The 24,418-nt window shown below is 45.1% G+C and overlaps 2 protein-coding genes across 3 annotated transcripts; one reads left to right on the top strand and one right to left on the bottom strand.

The window, feature by feature from the left end:
- Window positions 1-238: 238 nt before the first annotated feature.
- On the bottom strand, window positions 239-10,949 carry LOC100282466 (uncharacterized). Its single transcript, NM_001155376.1, has 6 exons — window positions 10,749-10,949; window positions 9,700-9,778; window positions 9,576-9,607; window positions 8,875-9,116; window positions 769-1,005; window positions 239-676 (listed from the first exon to the last, which is right to left on the bottom strand). The coding sequence occupies exons 2-6, from the start codon at window positions 9,750-9,752 to the stop codon at window positions 668-670; spliced, it is 573 nt and encodes a 190-aa protein (NP_001148848.1). The 5' UTR covers window positions 9,753-9,778; window positions 10,749-10,949; the 3' UTR covers window positions 239-667.
- Window position 10,950: 1 nt separating this feature from the next.
- On the top strand, window positions 10,951-21,753 carry LOC109940757 (uncharacterized). 2 transcript variants are annotated; one of them, XM_020540925.1, is made up of 10 exons: window positions 10,951-11,316; window positions 14,153-14,240; window positions 19,477-19,620; window positions 19,723-19,996; window positions 20,074-20,176; window positions 20,292-20,425; window positions 20,495-20,576; window positions 20,670-20,793; window positions 20,933-21,087; window positions 21,286-21,753. In XM_020540925.1, the coding sequence occupies exons 1-10, from the start codon at window positions 10,976-10,978 to the stop codon at window positions 21,719-21,721; spliced, it is 1,881 nt and encodes a 626-aa protein (XP_020396514.1). In that variant the 5' UTR covers window positions 10,951-10,975; the 3' UTR covers window positions 21,722-21,753. The 2 variants fall into 2 exon arrangements, 1 of the variants encoding a protein (XP_020396514.1); XR_004851534.1 differs by lacking the exons at window positions 19,477-19,620; window positions 19,723-19,996; window positions 20,074-20,176; ... (3 more) ...; window positions 20,933-21,087; window positions 21,286-21,753 and having other exon boundaries at window positions 10,974-11,510; window positions 14,153-14,356.
- Window positions 21,754-24,418: the final 2,665 nt, after the last annotated feature.

Raw genomic sequence — 24,418 nt, 5'->3', positions numbered from 1 at the left:
GCTAGCTTCAAAAGCACAGCATCAGATCCTTCCAACACGAATCTGCTACCCCTGCCCGACCCCTGTGCCGGCAGCCTGCAATCCCCATCCAAAACCGACGCAATCCTTGCGCTTGCGCCCGGTCAAGATGATTTCAGAACACTTTGAATTCATACAGATAACACAAATAGGCTCAGATTTCGGAATCAACAATAGACAGTGCTTCCGCTGGACTGCAGCACTCGGCACGGCTGACGCTAAAGAGAAGTGAAGCTTTTAATGCGAGTCACGCGTAACATGTATCCAATAGATCAGCGGCCACATGATACTATCATAGAGACGGTACAACCATGGAAGAAGCACGTTAAATGACCAGGCAGTGAGCAGTAACGGTACGTTTTGCTTTGGACCAGAAGGACCAGTAGCCAAAGGGTCCGGACTAATAACATTGACTACTCGTTCACACAAAGGGGTCACTGGGTAACAGCCCCAACTAAGGCTACTCGCCCTTGCTATGAAAACAGAACAGCCTAATCATTCATCGCACAACAATCAGAAAACTAACAGAAACATTCTGGTACATTTTTTTTCTGTATCTCAGGAAGGCGCAGATGTGCAGCTAGGTTATCCTCACAATGGTACGATATAAGTCTCCCGGTCACCAGAGTCTCTCCACGCCCTCGGGATCCTATGATTTCTGTGTGGTAGTTCACGCAAAAGGATGCAGTAGACAGGTAAGAAGCGAAGAGATGTTCTATAGCGAAGTACATGAATAGAGGGAGTCCTCACCTGGATTGGAAGGTAGAGCTTGAACTCAGGCGGCAGCTCCTCCTCCGAGTAGAGGCGGTCAGAGAAGTAGATTCTGCGGAGCCGGCAGTTCGCATGAACTTGCACCCGCAGCGTCTCGACGTAATTTGTGCCGTACGCCCTTTTTGTCAGATCAGCAAGGTTCAACTGGATGTTGTTCCAGCCATCGTCGAGTTTCAACGGCATCGTGCAGATATATGGCTTCACCCTTGTGACAGACTGCAAAAGGGTTTAGAAGTCAGTGTGATTGGCATCACAGGCACAGTGTGCACACACAATTTAAGTGCCTCGTATTTTTTTTTAAAATAAGTGGCGGAAAAAACCGAAGGGATAAAATACACCAGCCATTCAACTCAAGTCCAACCATGCAAAAGAAAGTGTCAGTCAACCCAAGTCCACCTTACTAAAGAATAGGTCAACCATCATTATTACAATTAGTCAATTATTTTCATCAAATGCCTAAAGAAGGGTTGGTGGGGAGGTGAAATTATAAGACGAAATATCTGCATGCAGGCTGCAAGATTTGCACAGCCGTATTGTTAACTGATAAAAACATCATACACACCACAAGTGTAGAAGCCAACAAATCTCCTATCTCAAACTTCACTCTACAAACAATGTCAGAAGTATCATCTACAGTTTCGCGTCCCCTATTTTACACGATCCACCGAAGACATCCTAACAACAGCATGCAGGAAAGGGGCATTAAGGACTAGATTGACAGAAGTCCAGGAGTGCAAGTTTACAGGGTATAATGATATGTCCTATGTTTCAATTTCCCAAAGCCCAAGGCGAAGCAGAAGACATCTGAAGACTAGATTACATTTACACCACTCAAAGAAAAAATACTAGAATAATAAAACTTATATAAATTAAAAATCGCAGGTACCAATTGCCAATCCAAGACTTAATATATTTCTATTGTTTTTTTTTTCGAACACGCAGGAGAGCTGCGTATCATTGAATTAAGAAGAAGGGTCTAAAATTAGACCAAATACAAACACAACAGAAAAAAGAAATAAAGAAGAAAAAGAAGAAAGAAAGAAAAATAAACAAGGCCTACTGGACTCTCTACTAGAGCCCTACAAGACACCTGGAATGGGAGCTGTAATAAGGGCAAGATGCTTGGCCCCCGCAAACTTCCAAATAATAATTTCTTCTTCAGCTCTTCTAATAGCCCCCTCCAGGCTAGGTGTAACTCTATCAAAAACACATCCATTTCTATGGTTCCAGAGAGTCCAAAGCCCAAGGGTAATCAAGGAATTGAGCCCTTTTTTAGCAATTCCCTGAACCAGCTCACTGCTTCTGCTCCACCATTCCATTGCTTTAGCTTCTCCCACCACAGGAGCAAAGGCGGATAAGTTGACCTGTCCCAACAGCTGAAACCAAAAACTCCTAGCAAAAACACACCCCACCAAGATGTGATCAATAGTTTCTTGCTCTTGGTCACACAAGACACATTTGTCAGGATGGCTAAGTCCTCTCTTCTGCAGACGATCTGCTGTCCAGCATCTTCCAAGATCAGCAAGCCATAAAAAGAATTTACATTTGGGAGGGGACCAGGTTTTCCAAATAAGATCCCAATACTTAGCCACGGTCGAACCGATGAAGAGGCCATTATACGCTGCTTTTGCTGAATAAATTCCATCATTAGCGAACCTGAAAATATGCTTATCCTCCCTGTCTGGATAAAGCTGGACATTTTGAAGTTCATCCCAGAGATCAAGTAGATCGGCAAAGACACCTACTGTCAAGGCCCCTTTAATATCAGTTAACCATTTTCTGTCTGTCAAGGCCTCAAGCACAGTTCTGTTGTTCCTAATCCTTTTTGGCACCGCTGCAAGCAGCCGAGGAGCAATGTCTTCAATATTCTTTCCGTGGACCCAACGATCTTGCCAAAATAAGGTTGAAGACCCATTCCCAATGTTAGTGAGCAGGGCAGTGTAGAAAAAGGCCTTTATTTTGTTGGATATCTGCAAGGGCAATGAGGCCCAAGGCCTATCCGGATCTGTTTTGCGCAGCCACAGCCATCTCATTCTTAAGGCCCATCCTAGTTCTTTAAGACTAGAAATCCCAAGTCCACCAATTTCCAGAGGTCTACAGACTCTTCCCCAAGCTACTAAACAATGTCCTCCTCTGACCTCTTTCCTTCCACGCCAGAGAAAACCTTTTCTGATCTTGTCAATAGCTTTGAGCGAGGCTGTGGGTATGTCAACTGCCATGACTAGATATATAAGCATGCCAGTCATCACATACTGAACCTGCACTCTTCTGCCTGCCCTTGTCATGAGATCCGCTTTCCACCCAGAAAGTTGATCAGCCACTTTGTCAATAATGGGCTGCATCTGATTTTTGGACAGCTTTTTTAGAGACAAAGGCAGACCAAGGTATTTGCAGGGGAAAGACGAGAGTTCGCAGGGAAGCCAATCATTGAGGGTGACCAGCTCTTCCTGACCACATCGAATTGGATACACACTGCTTTTCTGAATATTAGTTTTTAATCCTGAAGCTTCTCCAAACAGATTCAGAATACCTAGAACAGTATGGATTTCACTCTCCCTTGGGTGGAAGAATAGAACTGCGTCATCAGCATAAAGTGAAATTCTGTGCTGTAGTGGTTTGGAGGAGAGAGGCTGAAGCTGTCCCTCCTCATCCGCTTTAGCCACCATACATCCAAGGATGTCCATTACTAAAATAAAAAGCATAGGGGAGAGGGGATCCCCTTGCCGCAGTCCTCTCAAGTGGTGGATGGTGTGCCCCGGAACTCCATTGAGTAGAACCTGTGTGGAGGCAGTTGCTAAAAGGCCACACAAGGTATCTCTCCAAATCTGCCCAAAACCCAATTGCTGGAGGACTTCAAGCAGAAAAGGCCAAGATACAGAATCAAAGGCTTTAGTGATGTCAAGCTTTAAAAGTACCCTTGGTTGGCCTTGCTGGTGAAGCAATCTAGCAGTCTGCTGGACCAACATGAAGTTGTCTTGGATGAAACGGCCTTTAATAAAGGCACTCTGCCTTAGAGACACTAGATCATGCAGTCGCTGGGACAATCTGTTGGCCATCAACTTGGTGACAAGCTTAGCAATGCTATGTACCAAACTGATAGGTCGAAAGTCTTTTACCTCCTCAGCCCCCTCCTTCTTAGGGATAAGGGTAACAAATGCAGTGTTAAGTCTCCCAAACTGCTGAAATTTTCTGCACCAAATTGCAGCAATAACAGCCATCACATCCCTTTTGATAATTGGCCAACAAACCTTATAAAATCTACCTGTGTACCCATCAGGCCCTGGAGCCTTGTCTGAAGGAAGCTGCATTATGGATTCCAGAACCTCATTTTCACCAATTTGCGCATCTAAATCAGACAGGTCATGTGAAGGTAGACCCAGGTAATCCAAATCAACAGTCAAGGATCTGTCCTCCTTGCAGCCCAGAAGCTTGAAATAAAACTCATCTACCGCTCTGGCCTTCTCGCCGTGGTCAGTGAATGTGTGCACCCCTGAAACAATCTTGGCAACAAAGTTCTTCCTTTGCCTGTGCCTAGCATGCATATGAAAAAGCTTGGAGTTGGCATCGCCTTCCTTAATCCAACTGATTCTGGACCGAAGGCGGGCAATAGTGCGCTTGAGGGAGGCAAGGGCTAAGGAATGCTTTTTAAGACCTCTCAAGAGCCATACCTCCAATGGTGACAAGAGTCGAGAGTCTTGGGCGATCTCCAACTGATGAAGAATTTCTCTAGCAAGTGCCAACTGGGAGGACACATGGCCAACCTTCTTAGCACTCCATCCCTGCAGAGCCTTGGCAGTTGATTTCAATTTCAGATCAAATGTCAGGAAAGGGCAGCTTCTTTCACTAACTGAATTCCAAGCTTCCGAAACTACATCTTGGAACCCTTCCAATTTTGGCCAAAAGGATTCAAAATGAAACCGACGCTTGCCAGAACACATACTGTTAAGCCCAAGAATCAGTGGGCAGTGATCTGAGTCCTCTGAAGCAGCACTTTGAAGGAGATGGTTAGGAAACAGTGCATCCCAATCAGTAGTGCATAGAACTCTATCCAGTCTGACCAGTGTTGGTGAAGTTTGATGGTTAGACCACGTATATTTGCGACCAACAAGGGGAGTATCAATCAGGCCAACATCATTGATAAACTTTCTGAAACGACCCATCATAGATCTATTAATATTATCATTATTCTTGTCTTCAGTCTTGTAGATGAGATTAAAATCTCCCACAATTACCCAAGGCTCAGAGCAGATGCTTCTGATATGCCTCAACTCTTGGAGAAAAAGGATCTTTTCAGTATTACTTTGAGGTCCGTAGACACAGGTCAGCCACCAAGACTGCCCAGTAATTCTCTGAAATTGCAAGGAGATACTATAAGAATCCACTCTGTTAAGCCCTGTCACCTTGATATGCTTTTTCCATGAAATCAGAATTCCCCCACTAGCACCATCTGATGGCAGCATTATATACTGATCAAAATCTGCTCCCAAAATAGTCAGCATCTTTCCTCTGCTGATTTCCTGCATTTTTGTTTCCTGAAGACAGATAACGTCTGCACCACAAGCATCAATGCACGTTCTAACAGAACATTGTCTAGATGCAGAATTGAGACCCCTTACATTCCAGCTCAAGATTTTTTTTGGATCCATTACAAACCACTTACATCAGCGACCTCTAAACGACAATTTAACAGGCACTAATGCCAACACTGGTACTACCCAACTTGAGATCATCTGGCACCACCCATCCAAAAAAGGACGCCAGCGCCTCAATATGTGAAACAGGAAGTTCAGTGGAGAACACTTTCAGATAGTCTTCTCTGGCCTGCTGGGTGACTGCCCCAGGGTCCCCAATTACTTTCAAGGCCTGCATGACTTTCTTTGTGGTTCTTGAAGATAAGTCCATCTTGTCAAATTCAACTCCCACGCCAGCAATTCGACGGCTGCGGCGTGGGATAAATTCTGCAATTTGGGCATTTTTCAACGTCATAAAAGGGGGGTCCCCTGGTGTTGCAAGAAGGCCTGAGATCTTTTTGGAAAGTTTATCAAGGAATTGTTTGTTCATGGGCTGTAAACTGTTTGTTTGGGTCTCCTGTAAAGCTGACTGACTATCTTCAGTAGTAACTGCCAGGCTGACCTCTCGCGCCGTGGGCACTGCATTTTCATCAGTATCAATCCCGCACGTCCCAGAAGCGTTTGGCCCACTCCGTTCTTCATTCAAGTTTCTAGATTTGTCCCTACTGTTGAATCGTTTTCGTGAGTATACCACCAGCTTCTTGAATGATTGACGGTCCCTAATTAGCAGCGTCCTTGGAAGTTCATTGCCAGTAGTGCAGTGACTGGGTTGGGGTAACAATTTCCTGGTTGAGGACTTCCGTTCACTGTACGAAGCATCAGGAGCACCCAGAGTCAAGGTTGTCCGCACAACCTTAGTAAGGTACACTTGATGGGTGAGATCCGTCATAGCCCATTCCACCGGGTCAGCCACAAGATCATCCTGGCGCGGTGACATCAGGTATCGCAGTTCTTCATCCAAAAGTCCCAAAGGCCCATTAGCTTGGGGCGAATCAGTCCGGTCCCCCTCCAGCGGCCCAGCAGCAGCTAACTGATACTGGGGCGAGGCTGACCTCGACTGATTCAGCGACCCAACAGCCAGTGTCCCCTTGGTTCTGTCCCCATCAATAAAGGAGTCAGTTCGGACCCCAATGTTGCTTGCCTCATTAACCAACTGTCTGCACTGCTTCCATGAAGGGGATGGCGACTCCTGGGTTTTTTCCTCCGTTATGAAGGAGTTGGCCCAAGCATCGAGCTGTACGTCAATTAATTGGGCAGCGCATGCATCAATGATCGGCTGGAGCTGCGCGTCATTTACTTGGGCAGCGCATGCATCAGTGAACGGCTGGCTGCATATCCGCCTGGAGGAACCCGAGGTGCCACCGACCAGCTGCATTTCCCTCTCACCTCCCCAGGTCGGGAAGTCATTAAGGGGCTGCAATGAAGGTTGTTCATTAAATCCCGAGGCGCCTGAGCCTGTGCATGTCCTTTCAGCTTCCTCAACCAAGCACAGCGCCCTACTCCTTCCAGACACAAATTGGGCGCCTATCCGAAGGTGAACAGATTCCCTTGGTGGCTGAGGTGGAAGGCGGCGCTGCTGGGAGTTAGCTGGATCGCTGTCATCTTCTTCATCACACTGGCCATCATCAGAGGAAGGGGATAGAGTGTCAGTGTTATTGGTCAACTGAAGGGCCACCGGTGACACTGTCATAAAAATGTTGTATGTCAGACACCGTTTCTTCTGTTCATCAATGCCCGGCTCGACGATATGAAGTTCCATTTCCGAATGCAGTCGTTTTGGGTCAAAACACCAGGCGCGTAGCAGAAATGATGTTCCTGAATCCCTTAACAGTTCCAAAACCCAGCACGAATCCTGTAGGAGCATTTTTGCCGTGGAGAGATCCCAAGCATGTGCTGGAATTCCTCGAATTTCAATATCAACCAGTGCCGCCATAGACGTCGTCGAGGCGTGTGAGAATCTCGTCCATCTTTTAAAGCTGAGAGAAAATCCAGGGCCTCTGAAAGGTCTTCCTTCATTAAGAATTTGGGTCGCTGTGTGTTCATCAGGCAGGAATAATAGGAAATCCTCTGGCGTGGCCTGCTGGATAGACATGTCGGCAGGGCTGATGCCAAAACATCGCGCCAATTCCTCAATCACCTCTTCCCCGCGAACCGTCGGCCTGGTGCCAACCACCGAAACAAACAAGGCTCTCCGAAGAGCAGCTTCCTTTCTTGCCAGATCAGCGGAGAACTCCAGGACGCAGGAAGGTTTCCGAGGCAAGGTGATCCGGACAGCATCAGGAGGATTGGGGTGTGGCTGACTTAGCCCCGAATTCAGTCCCGAGCTGCCTTTCCCGCGCTTTGAACGTCTTCTCTTCTTCTTCATACGTCCCTCAGTCGGATGCATGTCCCCCTGTGCTCCTTTCTCCACTACTAAGGAGTTCACTGGAGGGGAGAGTCTTCGCCAAACTGGGGGCTTGCGCTGAACGGCTGGACGATCCATCGTCGGTGGACCAGAAGTGTCCTCACCAGACAGACGCAGCCACACCGGAGTACGATCGCCACTAGAGCCCAAACGCTGCCACACCGACTTTCGCCCAGCTTCCGGCAAGGAGCACCTTGCCGCTTGATGGCCAAACTTGAAGCAGCGATAGCACCTCGTAGGACGTCGGCAGAAAGCTACCAGGTGGGAGGTGGATAGGCACTTGTAGCACTTCCCTCGGAGATCCACTATGGATCCTCGACGAGGAAGATGGCGCCTCCTGTGCTCAACCACCCGCCAGCCGTCCTCCTTTCGACGTCGACTATCAGCACACGATCCTTGCACCTCCAACTGGCCACCAGCCTTCGTCTTCAAGAGGGGAGGGGGAGGAGCAGGGGCGAGACCAGCATATCCAGAAGGGTGAAGGAGAGCTTCTTTATAAGAACGAGAAGCAAGGGAGGATCCTCCCGACGAGTCACCACCATTAACGTCTTCACACCAGCGCTGGGACTTGGAACGTCCTTCTTGCTGGGGGATCGGGCGACTGACCTGGCTGGGGGCAATCACCGAGGGGGTGGGGGCCGAGGAGTTGGTCGACGGGTCCGGAGTGGATTTCGGCGAGAGGCTGGTGGAGGTGGAGGTGTGAGGGGGAGACGGCTGGGCGGGGTAGGGAGAGGGAGAGGGGCTGGGAGAGGGAGGGGGAGAGCTCATCGTGGCGAGTCTTTTTCCTGCTTAGGCAATTCCATATTTCTATTGTTATTATTTTTTATTACAATATATGTTCTGAAGTTTGAAATAAAATTGCAGGCATCAATTGTTCATCCTAGAACCTCATACAATTCCACCATTTTTTTTGCTATGATCTATGTGTTCATGTGAAATACTATTTATGGATAGCAGGTGGTGTTTAACAGAAAGGATCAACAAAACTGAAGTTAGAAAGGAAAAGAAAATGATAAGGGGCCATTGATGAAGCATAATCAAATCTATCATATAAGTAAGGCACACAATTTACTTCTTCAAAAAATGGAATGATCAGCAGCTCTTACACACTTGAAAATTTGATGCTCGAAATCGACGTCGGACATTCTTGTCATCCAGAACTTGGATCTCAAACGTGAAGTATTTCTTAAGATTTTTCACAATAATAGCCAGAAATGGAAGCTTAATCCCAAGAGTAGCAGAAGGATCAGCTGGGCATGTGATGTAAGTTGACTGTACATTTGTTCCAACAATTTCAAGTACATTAGATTGGATATCTTCATCTTGGGGTCGTTTAATGTGCCCATTCACAACTGCAAACGGATAAAACATTAAGAAACGGAAATGGTACATTTGACACAGGTTCGTGAGAATGAAGCACATATGTATTTATTGTTTAGGTCCCAGAAAAAGCTAAACTAGCAGGTTGCAGTGTATGTGCTGATGGACAAGTTTACACTTTCATGTCAAATATTTCATGAAGATTTAACATTGCTGCTGGAAGCCAACGATCAATAACAATCCAATTATCCAATGATATTCTAGCTGATGAAGTTCATGTTTTTCAATTTTCATAATCTATCCCACACACAAAGTAAACAAAAGTTAAGAAAGGCAGCATCAGAAGCAGATAATGCTTTAGCAACTGAAAGCTCGAATCCTAACCAAATTAATCGATGCTCTTATTTCGTGTCAGCACTCAGCAGAACAAAATGGAACAAAGGAAATCAGTATTTGAGCATTAAAGAGGACACATCAAGAAGATGGCAAACCTTCCTTATCCCATATCTGCAATGGCTTGGTCCTGAACAAATCACAACAGAAATGCATGATATATCTTGATCAAGGTCACATGATAGCAAAAGGAGACTAATATGGGATTATCACACTATGTACCCGAGGCTATAAAGAATGGACAGGAACCCAGACTGAAATGTATTCTTGAACATGTTCTGAAGCTTGTAGATCAATTAAACTGCAAAATACAAGAACAAACAAAAATAAGAACATCTTCATTCTGAAATCCACAATAACGTCGGCATCAGCTTGGCACCCAGCATTTGAAATCTTGAAACATGACAAAGCTATTGAGAATGTGATAGCATGTGATTTCATTCCTTTGATGGCGCGGTTAATTAAACCATTGCATCCTCATGAGAAGTAATATAAGTAAAATCGCATCAGCAGTGTCAATAACAATAGTTGAGATATGTCATCACTCATCACACAACATAACAAATGTGGTTGTTAGTATTTTTCTAGAAAAAACTAAGGTGGCTCCAGCAGATTACCTATTTAAAACCTCCTATCGCACTCCCTATTTCAAACTCCACTCAGTACAAAAGAGTATTTTGCACGGCCATTTGCAGGGTCCGCTGGAGTCAGCTTTAAGCCCCGTTTGGTTAGAGGAACTAAAGATTAGTCTCTAGTTTTTAGTCTCATTTAGTCTCTTTTTTGCCAAACATAAGGACTAAAGTAGAGACTAATTGGCTTTAGTCTCTAGTCCCTCAAAGAGGTGCTAAAAGGGACTGAAGGGCATTTTTTCCACTTGTTGCCCTCACTTTTTCCATCGACGCCGCACACAACAAACAAGGTAAGGGTATTTCAGTTTTTGTATACTGCATTTAATGTGTTGAGAATATGTTTAGTCCCTCTAACCAATCAGGGTAGGGACTAAAGTTTAATCTCTGGATTAAACTTTAGTTCTAGGACTAATGGAACGGGCCTTAATCCCCTGCCTCAGGGTCGTACCCAGTAAAGCATATGTCTACACCCAACTTTTGCCAAGAAAACGAATTTCATTAGGTATAACTAATACATATAAAAGCTCGTAATTAGATCAGATCCGAATACAGATACCCTAGCCAAACAGATTAAGTTAGGTTCGAGTGCTCGATTTGGCGTGGAAGGGGGGGGCGCTCGACGGCGAGGGGGGCGAGGAATACCTGGGGAAGCAATCGACGAGGCTAGACTCGAGCACGTGGCGTAGGGGCGGCGGCGGTCGCCTAGTTGTGGCTGCGCCACGAGAGCTCGCGCGCGAGCACGCAAGGTGGACGGGAGAAGAAAACTCCCTAATTTTTTGTGGGCCTGTAACAAGGCTGAATCTAAAGTCTTAAAACCTGAAGCCGTTTGCTCGCACGCCCGCGTTTGGCGGGTTACGTACGTTTTCGGCATGGGCGCTCGCCACGTACGTTTTCGGCATGGGCGGTCGCCACGCCCGTTCGTGTTCAGCGAGGTCTGCTGCGTCGTCCACGAATCGTCCCCGTGCCCCGGTCCCAGGTCACGCGCGGACCCACGTGTAGCGGCTTCGGGAGCTGCTGCCGCTGCTGTGCCGGTCCCAGGTCACGCGCGGACCCACGTGCAGCGGCTTCGGGAGAGGATTTGGGCCGTCGCGCGGCGGCTTCCGATGCGTCTCCTCGCTGAGCCCGCCGAAGCAGTGCTCCACAGTGAGGGCACGTCGCAGCAGTGCCGCGGCATGGGCATCCTCACAGTCCTCCTCCGGACGGCCATAAGGTTGGTACCTAGCATCCATTTTTGTTATTCTTACCTCCTTCCTCGTCTTCCCCGTCTCTGCCTCGCATTTTTCGGATCTCCTTCCTCCGTCTTCCTTGTCTTCCAGATCTGATTTCTTGCCGACGCCGCTGGGATTGCCTGTTGCACTGATGCCGTTCGTGACCTAGCTCGGGTGGAGGCGGTCGTGGTCGTAGGTTTGTTTGGCTAACTACGCTTGCTTCCGCATCTTAGTCCTCTGCTTAGTGTGCGTTCTTCTTTGCTTCCTGGAACACACGTGGTTTGGTTTATCTCTGGTGTACTGCAGAGGTTAGATTAGTGGCGCACTTAGCAGTTTAGTGGTACTTTGGACTTTGGTGAGATTAGATAGTTGTACTTTGCAGTATAATTTGTAATCCAACTAAGATATTTCTGAATACCCAAAAGTTAATACTGATCTCTGCAATTAAAGAGAAGAACCGAAACGAAATTTATTATGCTATACAGGAATGAAATAGAAACATATCTAAAATGTGCTACAATCCATTAATTTAACAGAACATACACGGCTGCACTGTTTACCACGAGATAAGTGCAATAATCAACAACCCTGATAAGATAGCGATTGTCAATGATACACAAGGCTATTCTGATAGCATTATACCTTGCATAAAAATCATTAACCAGCTCCCTTACTTCAGGCACCAGCTCCAGAAAGTTACGAAAGTTCATATTGTCAATGACTTTGCTCTATGAAAAATGCGCAAGCAATCACATTTCGAGAACAGTGGCATAAAATGGAACACATTCCACAAGAAAAATAAGTACTGATAGGCAAACCTTCAGGTCTGAACGGTCAAAAGAAGCAAGTGCACAAAGGGCACCATAGACTGTCACGTCTTGAGGAGCTATGACTTCAGAATAATAATTTAGATTGGCTTCACAGTTTAGTGGTATGCCTTGAGAATTAGACACATAAGAGTCGCCCATTTCTGACCATTTTTAAAAAAATTAGACACATTGGCCTCAACCATTTGGTGTATGCCTTCCTGATGACAAGAACTAAAGAGATAGAAAACACCAACCATAAGGTGGAAAAATACTTTTATATATGGACAGAGGAGTATGTGAGAGAGGTTCTAGACTACTAGATTATAGGTACAGTCTTCTAACATGCATGAATTATGACTTCAGAGTGTGATAGACAATCGAGAAATCAAAAGGCTGGCACATATCTCAGAAATTGATATGCTTCCATGCCAGTGATATTATGTGCATAAATGCTATGCTCTGTGAAGTAGAAATCAAATGTAAGTGATATAAATGTAATCATAATTTATATGGTTGCATAAACAAATCTCACACGAGATCAAAGGGACTGAGGTTAGATAATCATTGCATGATCCAAGAACAGACAACTACAAAGAATCTCAATGTGCATGAGAACAGATATGTCCATGTAGAGAATAAAACCCTTGTTTTGTTTTATCATTAACACACGAGATCACAATTAGATAATCATTAACACACGAGATAACAAATCTCACACGAGATCAAAGGGACTGAAGCCATTAATTGAACTTGTTCACAATTAGCACGCAAGACTCTAATGCAGTAGAAGCAGAAGCAAACATAAGACCACCAAAAAATCAAAGGGAGTAGACAGAAAACAAAGTGTGAAGCTTGAATGATGCCCTCTCCGTAAGCCACACAAAAGGTTCTACCTCTTCATGTAATGCAAATAAAAGCACTCATATCTTTGTGCCTAAAAGAACAAAAGGATTTGAGAAAAAAAATCAAAGCAGCAAACCTTGAAAGCAGGCTCATCCCAACAAGGGAAGCAGCGCCTTGCATCAGGTTGGCCCCGGAACTTTCTGTCCAGGTTCACACCAGTGCTTTATGCTAGAATCTAGATTCAGATTCGATGTTTCGCTGCTGGGGCTGTCCCAAATGGAACGCATTACCAATGGGTTACATTCGGATCTCGGGACTGGAGTCTCAAATAGGTCAACATATATGTATGTTCAGAAACTGTAAGTATCTGAACATCTATAGGTAGGTCCTGCTAAAGTCCAAGAACTGCCTGTAGCTTTCATTATTGTACTCCATGCTTTCTATTTATCTTAATGCAAATCTGGTATACTCTATTGTTAACAGCCAGCTGACCATGATGCCCTCAGCCTAAGGTACTTGTAGCTGTTTCAACTCTGTTCTTCTAATCTAAAAAAACTAGACCAACCTAGGAGGAACAATAGGTACTTGCGTTTGTACTGCAATATGCAAATCATACATGTTATTGTGTCTCCCTAAAAAATATAAACGACACTGAATGCAATAATCCATTGAATAGAGAAAAGGTGACCATGAGGTCTCTTGAGTCTTAACACTACTAGGAAGTCTGAATTGTGTTCATTTGTTTACCAACCTGAAGACTGAATTAATCTCTTGTTGTTTTTTAATGTGCTCTTGTTTTTTATGTCGTTCTCCTTTTAGCTACACTATATTTTCTTATGGCGAACCAATAGGAAAAAGTTACCCAACAGATTGCATCAAAATCACCTAGCCAAGCTTGGAGTTGTTTGACGGTTGCGTCAAAAGCACCTAGCCATTTCTACTATTGTTCAAGAGCACTTTTGTGTTGTGTGGTATTGCTGAAGTTTGGATTAAGGAGAATAGTTCGACCAAAAATCTGTCTGATAGGTATCAATCTGAATAGTCTGGTATTATTTGAATAGTGACGTCATGTTAATTTTCTTGTTTTTACAAAGTTGTCTTCTAGGAGATGCGTAAATGTTTCTCTCTACTTATGTGCAGAGATATGTCGTTGCTGGTTCGCTAATTCTTATGGTTTTTTTCCCAGTGATTTGGGTGCTTGCGTGCTTGCTGCTTGGGGGAATTTTATCACAACTTGGAGAAGACCCCTCGCCATTTTGCATTTCCAATCGTCGGTTAGTTTGTGTGCCTAAGCGCCTGCCCTGTTTTTTATGTGTTGTTTGTTACAAACCAATTTTTCACCAATGTTACGTGATGTTCTTCCATGCTATGCGATATATAGTGCTATGCCTGATTCTCGCCATGACCCGAAGCGCCTGAGGCACGGTGCAGTTGCGCAGGGTTAGTGCTCATAGTATCGCTTCTTTGTTTATGCGCGCAACGGCCGATACCCATCCTAATTTTTTATGCTTCTCTTGCGGGCCAAAAAATATGCAACCTCTTTAGATTGCCCGGTCTTTGAGACAGCTGATGGCCATCGCATTATGGATGGTGAAGACGAAATAGCCCCGTCTAACCTTCCGGGACCTTCTAACCAGCCGATACCTACGCTACAAGGAACACGTGCGTACAACCGTGTTTGGGCAGCCATTACTGCAGCAAAAAAATATGGTGTTAGTGATACTTATGTCATCACAGGTAGTAGATCTATAATGTCGTTCCCTTCAGCGCTTGCCACATCCAATAGGCTACACCGACGCAATAGAGTACGTCACATGGTAACTGACCAGCCATTGTCAACCACGCTTCCTTTGGACAAGTCATACGTAGATGCTCTAAAAGGTATGTATTATGCCCAACATTTCTGGTAACATTCTTCCTACTTTGTTGATATGCTACCCTTTCTCTTCTTCCTATGTAGATGCCTACCCTGAGAGGTCATACTACGGTGGACCTGAACACATATGCCCATATTGCCATGTTGTTTTCTGGTTCCAAGAGCGTGTCAAAAACGATTCCTTCTCCACCTAGAGGAAAATTGTGTACAACCTTTGCTGCAAAGGAGGGAAGGTGAACCTAAAACCATTTGAACGTCCGCCGCCTTTGCTTGCTGATCTTTTGAAATTTGATGGAGGTACTCGCTCGAGGCGTTTCTTGAGGCTTATCCGGCCGTACAATTCATTGTTTGCATTCACCTCTTTCGGTGCAGCTATCGACAAAACGATAAATAACGACACTACACCTTATGTTTTCAAAATTAATGGGGTGGTGCACCATAGGATTGGCACCCTACTTCCACAGCGTGGGACACAACCAAAATTTGCCCAACTGTACACATATGACACGGAGCATGAGACCCAGAATAGGCTAGGCATTTTTGAGACCGATGATGGTGCTGCTGGCCAGCCAGACCCTGAAATGGTGTCGTCACTGCTCGATATGTTGAATGAAAACAACTCGCTTGTCAAAGCGTTCCGATGCGCGAGAGAACGCCTTGAGCACGAGGGTGATCAAAAGATAACACTCAGATTGTTAGGCTGTAACACACGCCATGATGTACAATACAACCTACCCTCAAATGGTGAGATTGCTGCCATTATTGTTGGCGACTACACGATCGGGGAATACACATATGATGTTCTTGTGCATGATAGAGAGTGCGGCCTCAAACGTGTTTCATGCTTGCATCCAGCATACATGCCTTTGCAATACCCATTGTTGTTTCCTTACGGTGAAACATGGCTTCCATCTTGGTATTAGGTACTTTGGTGATGACGATGTTGGTTCATCAAAACGAAAATACGTCACGATGCTTGAGTTTGTAAGGAGACACATGCACTACAGATTGGACGAGCCAAACCCATATACGTGTTACGGTAGATTAAGTGATCAAATAGATGTCGATGTGTATTCAACTATCGAGGGAAACATGCTACAGTTCATAGCAAGCCACCAAAGCGATCTACGGTCAGAAACAGTTCAGGGCATAGCTGACGCCATTGATAAGGGCTTCGTTAGTGCTGATTCGATTGGCGGTAGGGTAGTTGTACCTGCCAGCTTCACTGGTGGTAGAAGGTACCATGTCATGAATTACCAGGACGCGATGGCTATATGTAGGGTATACGGACCACCTGATCTTTTTGTGACTTTTACTTGTAATACCAAGTGGAGGGAAATAGCAGATGCCTTACGCTTTGAACCTGGCCAACAACCATGCGACCGTTCTGACTTGGTGGTGCGTGTGTTCCATATGAAAGTAAACGAATTCGTAGCGGATATTAGAGAGGGAAAGACATTTGGTTCGATACTTGCAGTCCTATACACTATTGAATTCCAAAAGCATGGTTTGCCGCATATACACTGCCTTGTGTGGCTAGCCGATGGGAACAAAGAGTTTAGTGCTTCTATTGTTGAGAGATTCATTTGTGCTGAGATTCCTGATATCGCCGCTGACCCTTTAGGGTTTGCTTTGGTCGACGAATTCAAGATGCATGGTCCCTGTGGTGCTGACAACAGAAGATGCCCATGTATGAAAAACGACAAGTGCAGCAAAAATTTCCCAAAGCCCTTCCAAGATGAAACCATCTTAGACGGCTTTGGCTTTACTATCTATAGGCGCAGGCCTGATGGCAGACATGTTCTCAAGAATGGTGTGAGACTTGATAATAGAAACGTTGTTCCATATAATATGCACCTCCTCAAAAAGTATAATGCGCACATTAACGTTGAATGGTGCAACAAGTCAAACATGATTAAATATCTATTCAAATATGTTACGAAGGGAATCGATAGAGCAAAGGTGTACTTTGAAATCACCGCAAACACGTCTAACGCGTCGCCTGGTGCGCAGATAGCACCGCCGAATGAAATCCAGGAATACATCGATGCTAGGTATTTGTCTACATGTGAGGCATTGTGGCGCGCATTTGAATATGACATTCACTTTAGAGTGCCTTCTGTTGAGCGACTTGTTGTACATCTTCCTGGGTTAAACCACGTGCGCTATGAACCTGGCGCGGACCTACATGCGTTGCTTGCTAGCTCTGCGGCCAAAAAAACAATGTTAACTGAATGGTTTGAGACTAATTTGAGGCATGAACAAGCTAGATGCTTAACGTATTGTGACTTCCCAAAGAAATGGACATGGGATGTCTCAGCCCGATGTTGGAAATCGAGGTCTCGCTGCACAAAAATTGGACGCATGTACTATGTACATCCTACTGCTGGCGAACTATACTACTTACGCATGCTATTGATGATAGTTAAGGGTTCGACAAGCTATGTTGATATCAGGACGTTCAACGGTCAAGTGTATGACACATTTCGTGATGCGTGCGAGGCGCGTGGGTTGCTTGAGAGCGATAATGAGTGGAAGCTGTTGTTTGACGAGGCGATCATATCTGCATCATCGTACCAGCTTAGACAACCTTTTGTGACCGTAGTTATGTTCTGCCCAGTTGGTAACGTGCGTGCATTATTTGATACATACTGGCTATCTTTTACAGATGACATTGGTCGACACCTTAGAGATACATTGGGAAATCCTAACTACAACATACCACAGGAACAACTCATGTCCCTCCTGATACGCAAACTCTCAGATGTCTTTGCTAATAGTGGCGGGAACATAAATGACTATGGTCTGCCAAAGATAGATGTCCAATGCTCTTTTGTGGATGACAACAGATTAATTAATGATGAAATTGACCATGAGCCATTAATGTTGTCGATGCACGCTGATTCGTTGGTTACACAATTGAATGCGGACCAGCGAACCGTTTACGATGCCATACTTGGGCGTGTTTACAGTAACTCACCGGGATTTTTCTTTGTCTGTGGCCATGGTGGCACAGGCAAAACCTTCCTATGGAATACTATAATCGCAAGGTTACGTTCCGAAAAGAAGATAGTGCTTGCAGTGGCCTCCTCTGGTGTTGCATCCCTACTTTTGCCCAAAGGGCGCACTGCACATTCAAGATTTAAAATACCATTCGATGTAAACGATGCTAGCACGTGCAATGTCAATAGGGGTACCATGCTTGCTGAACTTATACAGGTGTCCTCCCTCACTATATGGGACGAGGCGCCAATGACCCATCGTTGGTGCTTTGAGGCTTTAGATAAGACAATGCGTGATATTCTTTCAAAACATACTCCTTCAAATGCGCTCCTCCCGTTTGGTGCAAGCCTGTAGTTCTTGGTGGCGATTTTCGGCAAATACTACCTGTTGTTAGAAAGGGATCTCGCTCTTCCATAGTTAATGCCTCTATTACAAACTCTGATCTATGGCGCCATGTTGGCCTCCTTAGGATGCGCACCAACATGCGCCTTTTTGATCCCTCTTTGCAAGTAGATGCGCGAAACGAGCTCGACATGTTTGCCAAATGGGTACTATCTGTTGGTGATGGTACCTTGCCTGCTGAAAGAAGAGCGAGCGAGCGTGAGGCTACGTGGATTACAGTCCCTGAAGATTTGTTGCTCCGAGTTGAGGGTGATAAGGTAGCTGCGCTTGTATCAAAAGTATACCCAGATTTTCTGTTGAATTACCGAGATCCCACGTACCTTTCCTCGCGTGCCATTGTTTGCCCAAATAATGCCACAGTCGATGACGTTAACAACTACGTTCTCTCGCTTGTCCCAGGAGACACCATCCAATATCTGAGTTGTGACGTTATAGCAAAATCATCAGAAAACATACCAGACTTCGACGTCCTCTACCCTACCGAATTCTTAAACTCAATTGATGCGAACAATTTCCCTACCCACAAACTCGAGCTAAAAAAGGGTGCCATTGTGATGTTGTTGCGCAACCTGAATCAAAATAAAGGTCTCTGTAATGGCACACGACTTCTTGTCACTCAACTCGGTCAACGCATCTTGCACTGCGTAGCGCTTACAGGATCAAATGTTGGGGAAGAAGTCTTAATACCAAGGATTGCCCTCAACACTACAGATGTGAAGTGGCCCTTCACACTTCAGCGACGCCAATTTCCAGTACGTCTGTGTTATGCAATGACGATAAATAAAAGTCAAGGGCAAACGTTATCAAGAGTTGGTATTTACCTCAAGAGACCTGTCTTTACACATGGCCAGCTTTATGTGGCTGTCTCCCGTTCAACGTCTAGAAATGGACTTATAATCCTGATTGAAAATGAAGATGGCTCGTGCGACTCACAGACTCGGAATGTTGTTTACAAGGAAGTCCTTGCTGCCGCTGATGCGGCTGCCACTTAGCCGTTTTTCTACTTGGTTATTGTAGCGCCCCGTGTGGCGTTTGTAAATAAGTAACATCGTCAAGTACCTACGCGTTTGTTTCTTATACTTTTATTTCTACGTTTGCTGCTGCTAATGTGTGCTATGTATAGGTTGGTACGAGAGCCATGTTTTTTTGTCATGCTTTGCACATGCTGTTTCATGCATGGGTTCCGATGTCCTTGCTCTTATGTTTTTTCTTCCTGTTTTACCTTGTAGATGGGAGACGTGTTGATCCTGGAGCTCCAGCGTGGAAACACTTCTGTGACCATATGCGCTCGTGTTTCTCGTTTATGGGATTTCTGTGATCCTCAGGATGAAGCAAAGTTGCTCCATTGTGATATGGTGCTGCTTGACGAAGAGGTACAACATCTGCACGCTTATCTATTTGGTAAAGGGAAGGTGGCATTGGTATGAGATTAATTTTTATTATGTTGTTGTTTCCTCCATCGCTGCTTTGTGCAGGGAAACGGTATCCATGCTGCAATATTCCCACCAGTCATACAAAAGTTCAAGCCTCTGATAAAAGAAGGAGTCGTCTACAACATCACATACTTCCGGGTCAGAGCCTCGAACAATTTGTACAAGCCTGTTTTCAATGAGAACATGATTACCTTTACAAACTGGACAAAATTGGAGGAGGTTGTTGAGGTTCCACCAGCATTTCCTGTGCTTACCTACTCACTCACACCGATAGACCAGCTCCATTTGTGTGTCGACAACAGGGAGTACTACACATGTAGACTTTCTTACTTATATGCTACAAAGTTTAAGAGACTATAATTTTGTTGTATTCATTAATTGGATCCAATACAGATGCCATTGGAATTGTCACTTCCATCTCGGTCGTGGCGCCGCACCGATCCAGAGGGCAACATACAACCAACTCTAAGAGGACTATTTCCCTGTGCAATGTCAGGTTCGTTGTACATAGTTGTTACTGTAGTTTTAGCCACGTAGGGATTTGTTTCCTCTGCCTTCATCTACATATGCTTCATTATATGACTCTTCCTACATACTTAAACTAAAAACAGCAACAACAGTTCGGTAAATGTTGTTCTCTGGGGTGGGCAAGCTAGCTTATTCCCTGGAGAACAGATCTACAACGATGGTCAGTCCTCTCCACAGATCCTGATGTTTGTTGGCACGCTTGTTAAGAAATACGCGGGTATACTAACTCTAAGCTTTTGCATTTAGTGCTTTTTTTATAGTTGGGACCTAATGCTCTTTGTTTTAGATGGACTGTGCTTGTCTGGAGGCTCACCCTGTAAGTGGTACATTAATCCTGATGTTCCTGAAGCAGGTGCCCTCATGGCTAGGTAATATTCTGCTATGTCTGCTGCACGTATAAGACTGTTGTTTGTCTTCGCTCTGTTCTAACTTGAGCTTGACTCATTGTATGTACAAACCAGTGCGAGGAAAGCACATAGTCCCATTAAGTGGAACGAGGTTCTGTCTTCGAATCAGCCTATGCCTCATGTTCCTGAGGAACAGAAAATCGCTTACATCAGAGATCTGCACCCATTTGAGAATAAGGTATGTTCCATGTTTCATTCACTTCGTCACTGTTGCCTTACCAACTGCCATGGCCTTCTGTTACTGTTTTCCTACAGTCGTGTCATAGTTGGTTGAATCTGGGAATATAGCATGAGCGTATATTTACATGTTCGTGCAGGATAGAGAATTTTTGGTGACAGTCACTGTAAAAAAGATTGGTGATAGGTGGTGGTACAGTGCATGCAAAAAATGCACCCGCACAGCTGTGGCTCATGGGGATTCCTACATGTGCGGCGATCAAGTTTGCGCTACCATTGGCACGCCCAACCAAAGGTTAGGCAGCATCTCTTCGCTTCAATTGCCTCCATTCTACCATTGCCTCCCAATAACTCTCGCTGTTTTGACTTCCCACTCACATCTAATATGCAGCGTCTACTTTTCTATGCATCACCCTGACTGAACGTTTCCATTTCCTATACACATGGCCTACCCATTTTCACTGTGCTGACTCGGTATCGCCATGTGTTTTAGGTACAAACTGCTTCTCACTGCAGGGGATGAGACAGGTGACACAGACTTCATCCTCTTTGGTCGGATGGCGCAACACATCATTAAGAAGCCGTGCGATATGCTCATTGCCAACAATCCGATCGGCTTTATTCCTGATCCAATCACAGATCTGCTCGAGAAGACGTATATATGGAATGTGAGTTTCTCTGACCACACAATCAATACTGGAAATATTTGTTTCCAGGTCAACGCAGTCGTGGCAGAGATAGATACTGCAAAGGACTCCATACAAGCATCTTCATCGGGGCCAAAACAGTCACAAACTGTGCTTTTGCAAGGCGCACCCAGTGGCATTGAAGACACTCCGACCAAAGCCTCTAGCTTGGTCATGCCTTCAACCCTGCTCACGTTACAAAGTTCCGCAACCAGTGTGCAAGATAAGGTGTGCATCCCATAGACTTTCAGATTTATGTTGCAAACAGTATGCGCTCGGTTACTGACCCCTTATATGCAGACTATTGGTATTGGCAGTGTAACACCCCAGGTGTTACCATGGCTAGAGCCCACCTTGATACTAAAGGGTAAGAGCACATGTGGAAGAACTTAATGAGCAAAAGCATGAGGGCCTTGGAAAGCTAGAGGTTAACCAAGGATTGTGAGCTGAGTAACCAAAAGCATTACTCTAATCCTTGCACACTTACTACCTTGGATGAGAGGGGAGAAGAACCCTAGACCTCTCTTAAACCCTATCTCCCAAAACCCTAGATAAGAAGGAAAAGAGAGTGAACAAGTGTGCAAAATTGAGTAACATTTACCCAAACTTTAAGTACCCTTATAACCAGTAATTAGGGAAGGGAAATATTGCAAAAAGACCCCTGGAGAAACCCCAATCCAAATCTCCAAGTGGAGAGAGAGCTAGAGCTCTCTATTTCTCTCTAAGTCCAATTTTTAACCCTAATCTAAAGATCAACCGTGTTCACTTTGAAGATGGCACCAAAACCACTTAGGATCTATACCAAAAATGTGGCATACCACCTAAGGCACCCCCTGGAAAAAGTGGAGACCGAGCCTTTGACGTTTGACAGGTCTTGGCATCAGTTTTGTCGCGATGTGGCAGTGAGACAAGCCAGATTTGGCGTCCGTCTATCTCTTGATCTAGGGCGTATCCTCCATTGGAACTCACACATGGGAGATAGCCCTAGGTGCCAGGAAGAGGTCTGCGCCGGATTCATGGCAAGATTCGCACGTTTGTGATCTCTGCAGGCGTTTGAACAATGGAAGAAACACACCTCCACGTGTTCGACGCATTCTGCCCGCGCCAGAGCACGCCCGCGCGTGCCCCCGCATGCCCAGCGCCGCGCCCGAGCCAAGCCAGCGCCATGGCCCGCGCCCGCGCCTATAAAGCCCTCCCAGGCTTCGACTGCACTCTTCCGCGCACACTCAAACTTCACCGGAGCTCAGCTCGCCGCCGTTTGCCCGTGCGCGACGTTTTCGCGGCCACCCAACCCACTGCCGCCGTAGACCGGCCAGCCCAGCCTTTCCCGACCCCGTTCGACCCTCGGAGACGAGTGAGCACACCTCAGTGAAGCTCCCCGAGCGAGGAATTGAAGTTTGCTTCGCCGGAGAGGCCAGCCCACGGTCGCCGGAGCTCTCAACCCCGCCAGAGTGCGTGGACCGGGTAATCCACTCAACCTTTCTTCGATTCCTTGTACACACGGTCACTGCGTTACCCCGTGAAGCTCATCGTACCTTTGGATTGAACCAGCTCGCCGTGGTTTGGCCGGTACACTCGCCGCCGACGAGAACACCCGCCTGCGCGCGTGGACCGAGTGATTCCGGCCATCCCCGCCGTCGAGCCGTACCTCGCCGTGACCGCCAGAGCCTCCCCGAGCCAACCCTGCCCTTCGCCGAACCTATCTCGCCGCCGGTAAGCCGCGCCACCCTTTTCTTTCCCGCGGTTACTGTTTGCATTGGGGGAAGGACTGCGGGTGAGAGGGAGAGAAGGTCAGGGGGCTTTTTGAATTGTCAGCGACTCAGGGGAATAGTGGCGCAAGGGTAGAACTACGAAGGTTGATTTAGTTTAAACCCAGGGACCTCGGTGTAAACTGTTTTTCCAGGAAACTCTTATTAAATCTGTTTTTAAATTGAACAGAGACTTCAAAAATTCATAACTTCTGTTTAGTTTATCCAAATTTGGTCAAACCAATTTTGTCAGACTCTAAATAATGTAACCTACTTAAGAAAAATATAAAACCCCCTATGTACTATAGAAAACTTTAAAGCTCTGATTTAATTATAGTTTTGGCCAAAAGCTCAATAATAGAAAGAAAAATAGTTGTATTATTTGACTAGGGCTAGAAAAATTTGGGGAAGTTTATATCTACCTACTAACCCAAGTAAAAATGCTAAACCTTTCTGTCCACCCCATTTAGTTAGTTTTTACCCTTTATTTTACAATATGCTTAAGGTTAAGAAAAATAGAAAATGTGATTTAAATAATGAACCAAAAGGCACCCCTATTTTTGTTAGGATACTTATTCAATATAGTTCAGTGGAAAAATATATCACACCCTGTTTTAGTATAAAATAAGTAGGATAAATTTTAATTGAATAAAACAGGGATAACTTAGAAAAACCCTACAAAAATAACCCCAAGGTGAAAATATCCCCACCCTTGGGATAGTAAATGTTTTGTTGTTAAGAACTTAAGAAAAATATGAAATCTGCTGTTTGACATTTTTCAAATAACAATATAGTAGAAAGTGCCTTTTTGACATTAAACTTTAGAAAAGCATAACTAAATAACCACCCCTTAGCTTTCTGTGATTTTTGGCACATAAGCCTATTATTACTGTTGGAGGCCAACAAAAATAACCCTTAGGACAGACCCCACATCTAATTAGGAGTTGTAGTGTAAAGTGGCCCATTTTACACCACTCTTGTTATTTTTGTCTTAAGCTTAGCCTTTATTTGGGGAGCCTCAAATTCTTAAAATAGGCTAGAATAGCAAATGGCAACCCACTGTAATTTTTATAGAATTTTTGGAAATTATTACACCACTGTCGTAGTTCAAACCTCACTAGAAACCCTAAATAGAAATAAAAAAAGGGGGAAGGAAAATGGTAATTAATGTCATCCTAAAACCCTTGTAATT

The sequence above is a fragment of the Zea mays genome, chromosome 7, assembly GCF_902167145.1.
Source record: "Zea mays cultivar B73 chromosome 7, Zm-B73-REFERENCE-NAM-5.0, whole genome shotgun sequence".
NCBI classification, from domain to species: domain Eukaryota; kingdom Viridiplantae; phylum Streptophyta; class Magnoliopsida; order Poales; family Poaceae; genus Zea; species Zea mays.
This window is presented reverse-complemented; position numbering and strand designations above follow the sequence as displayed.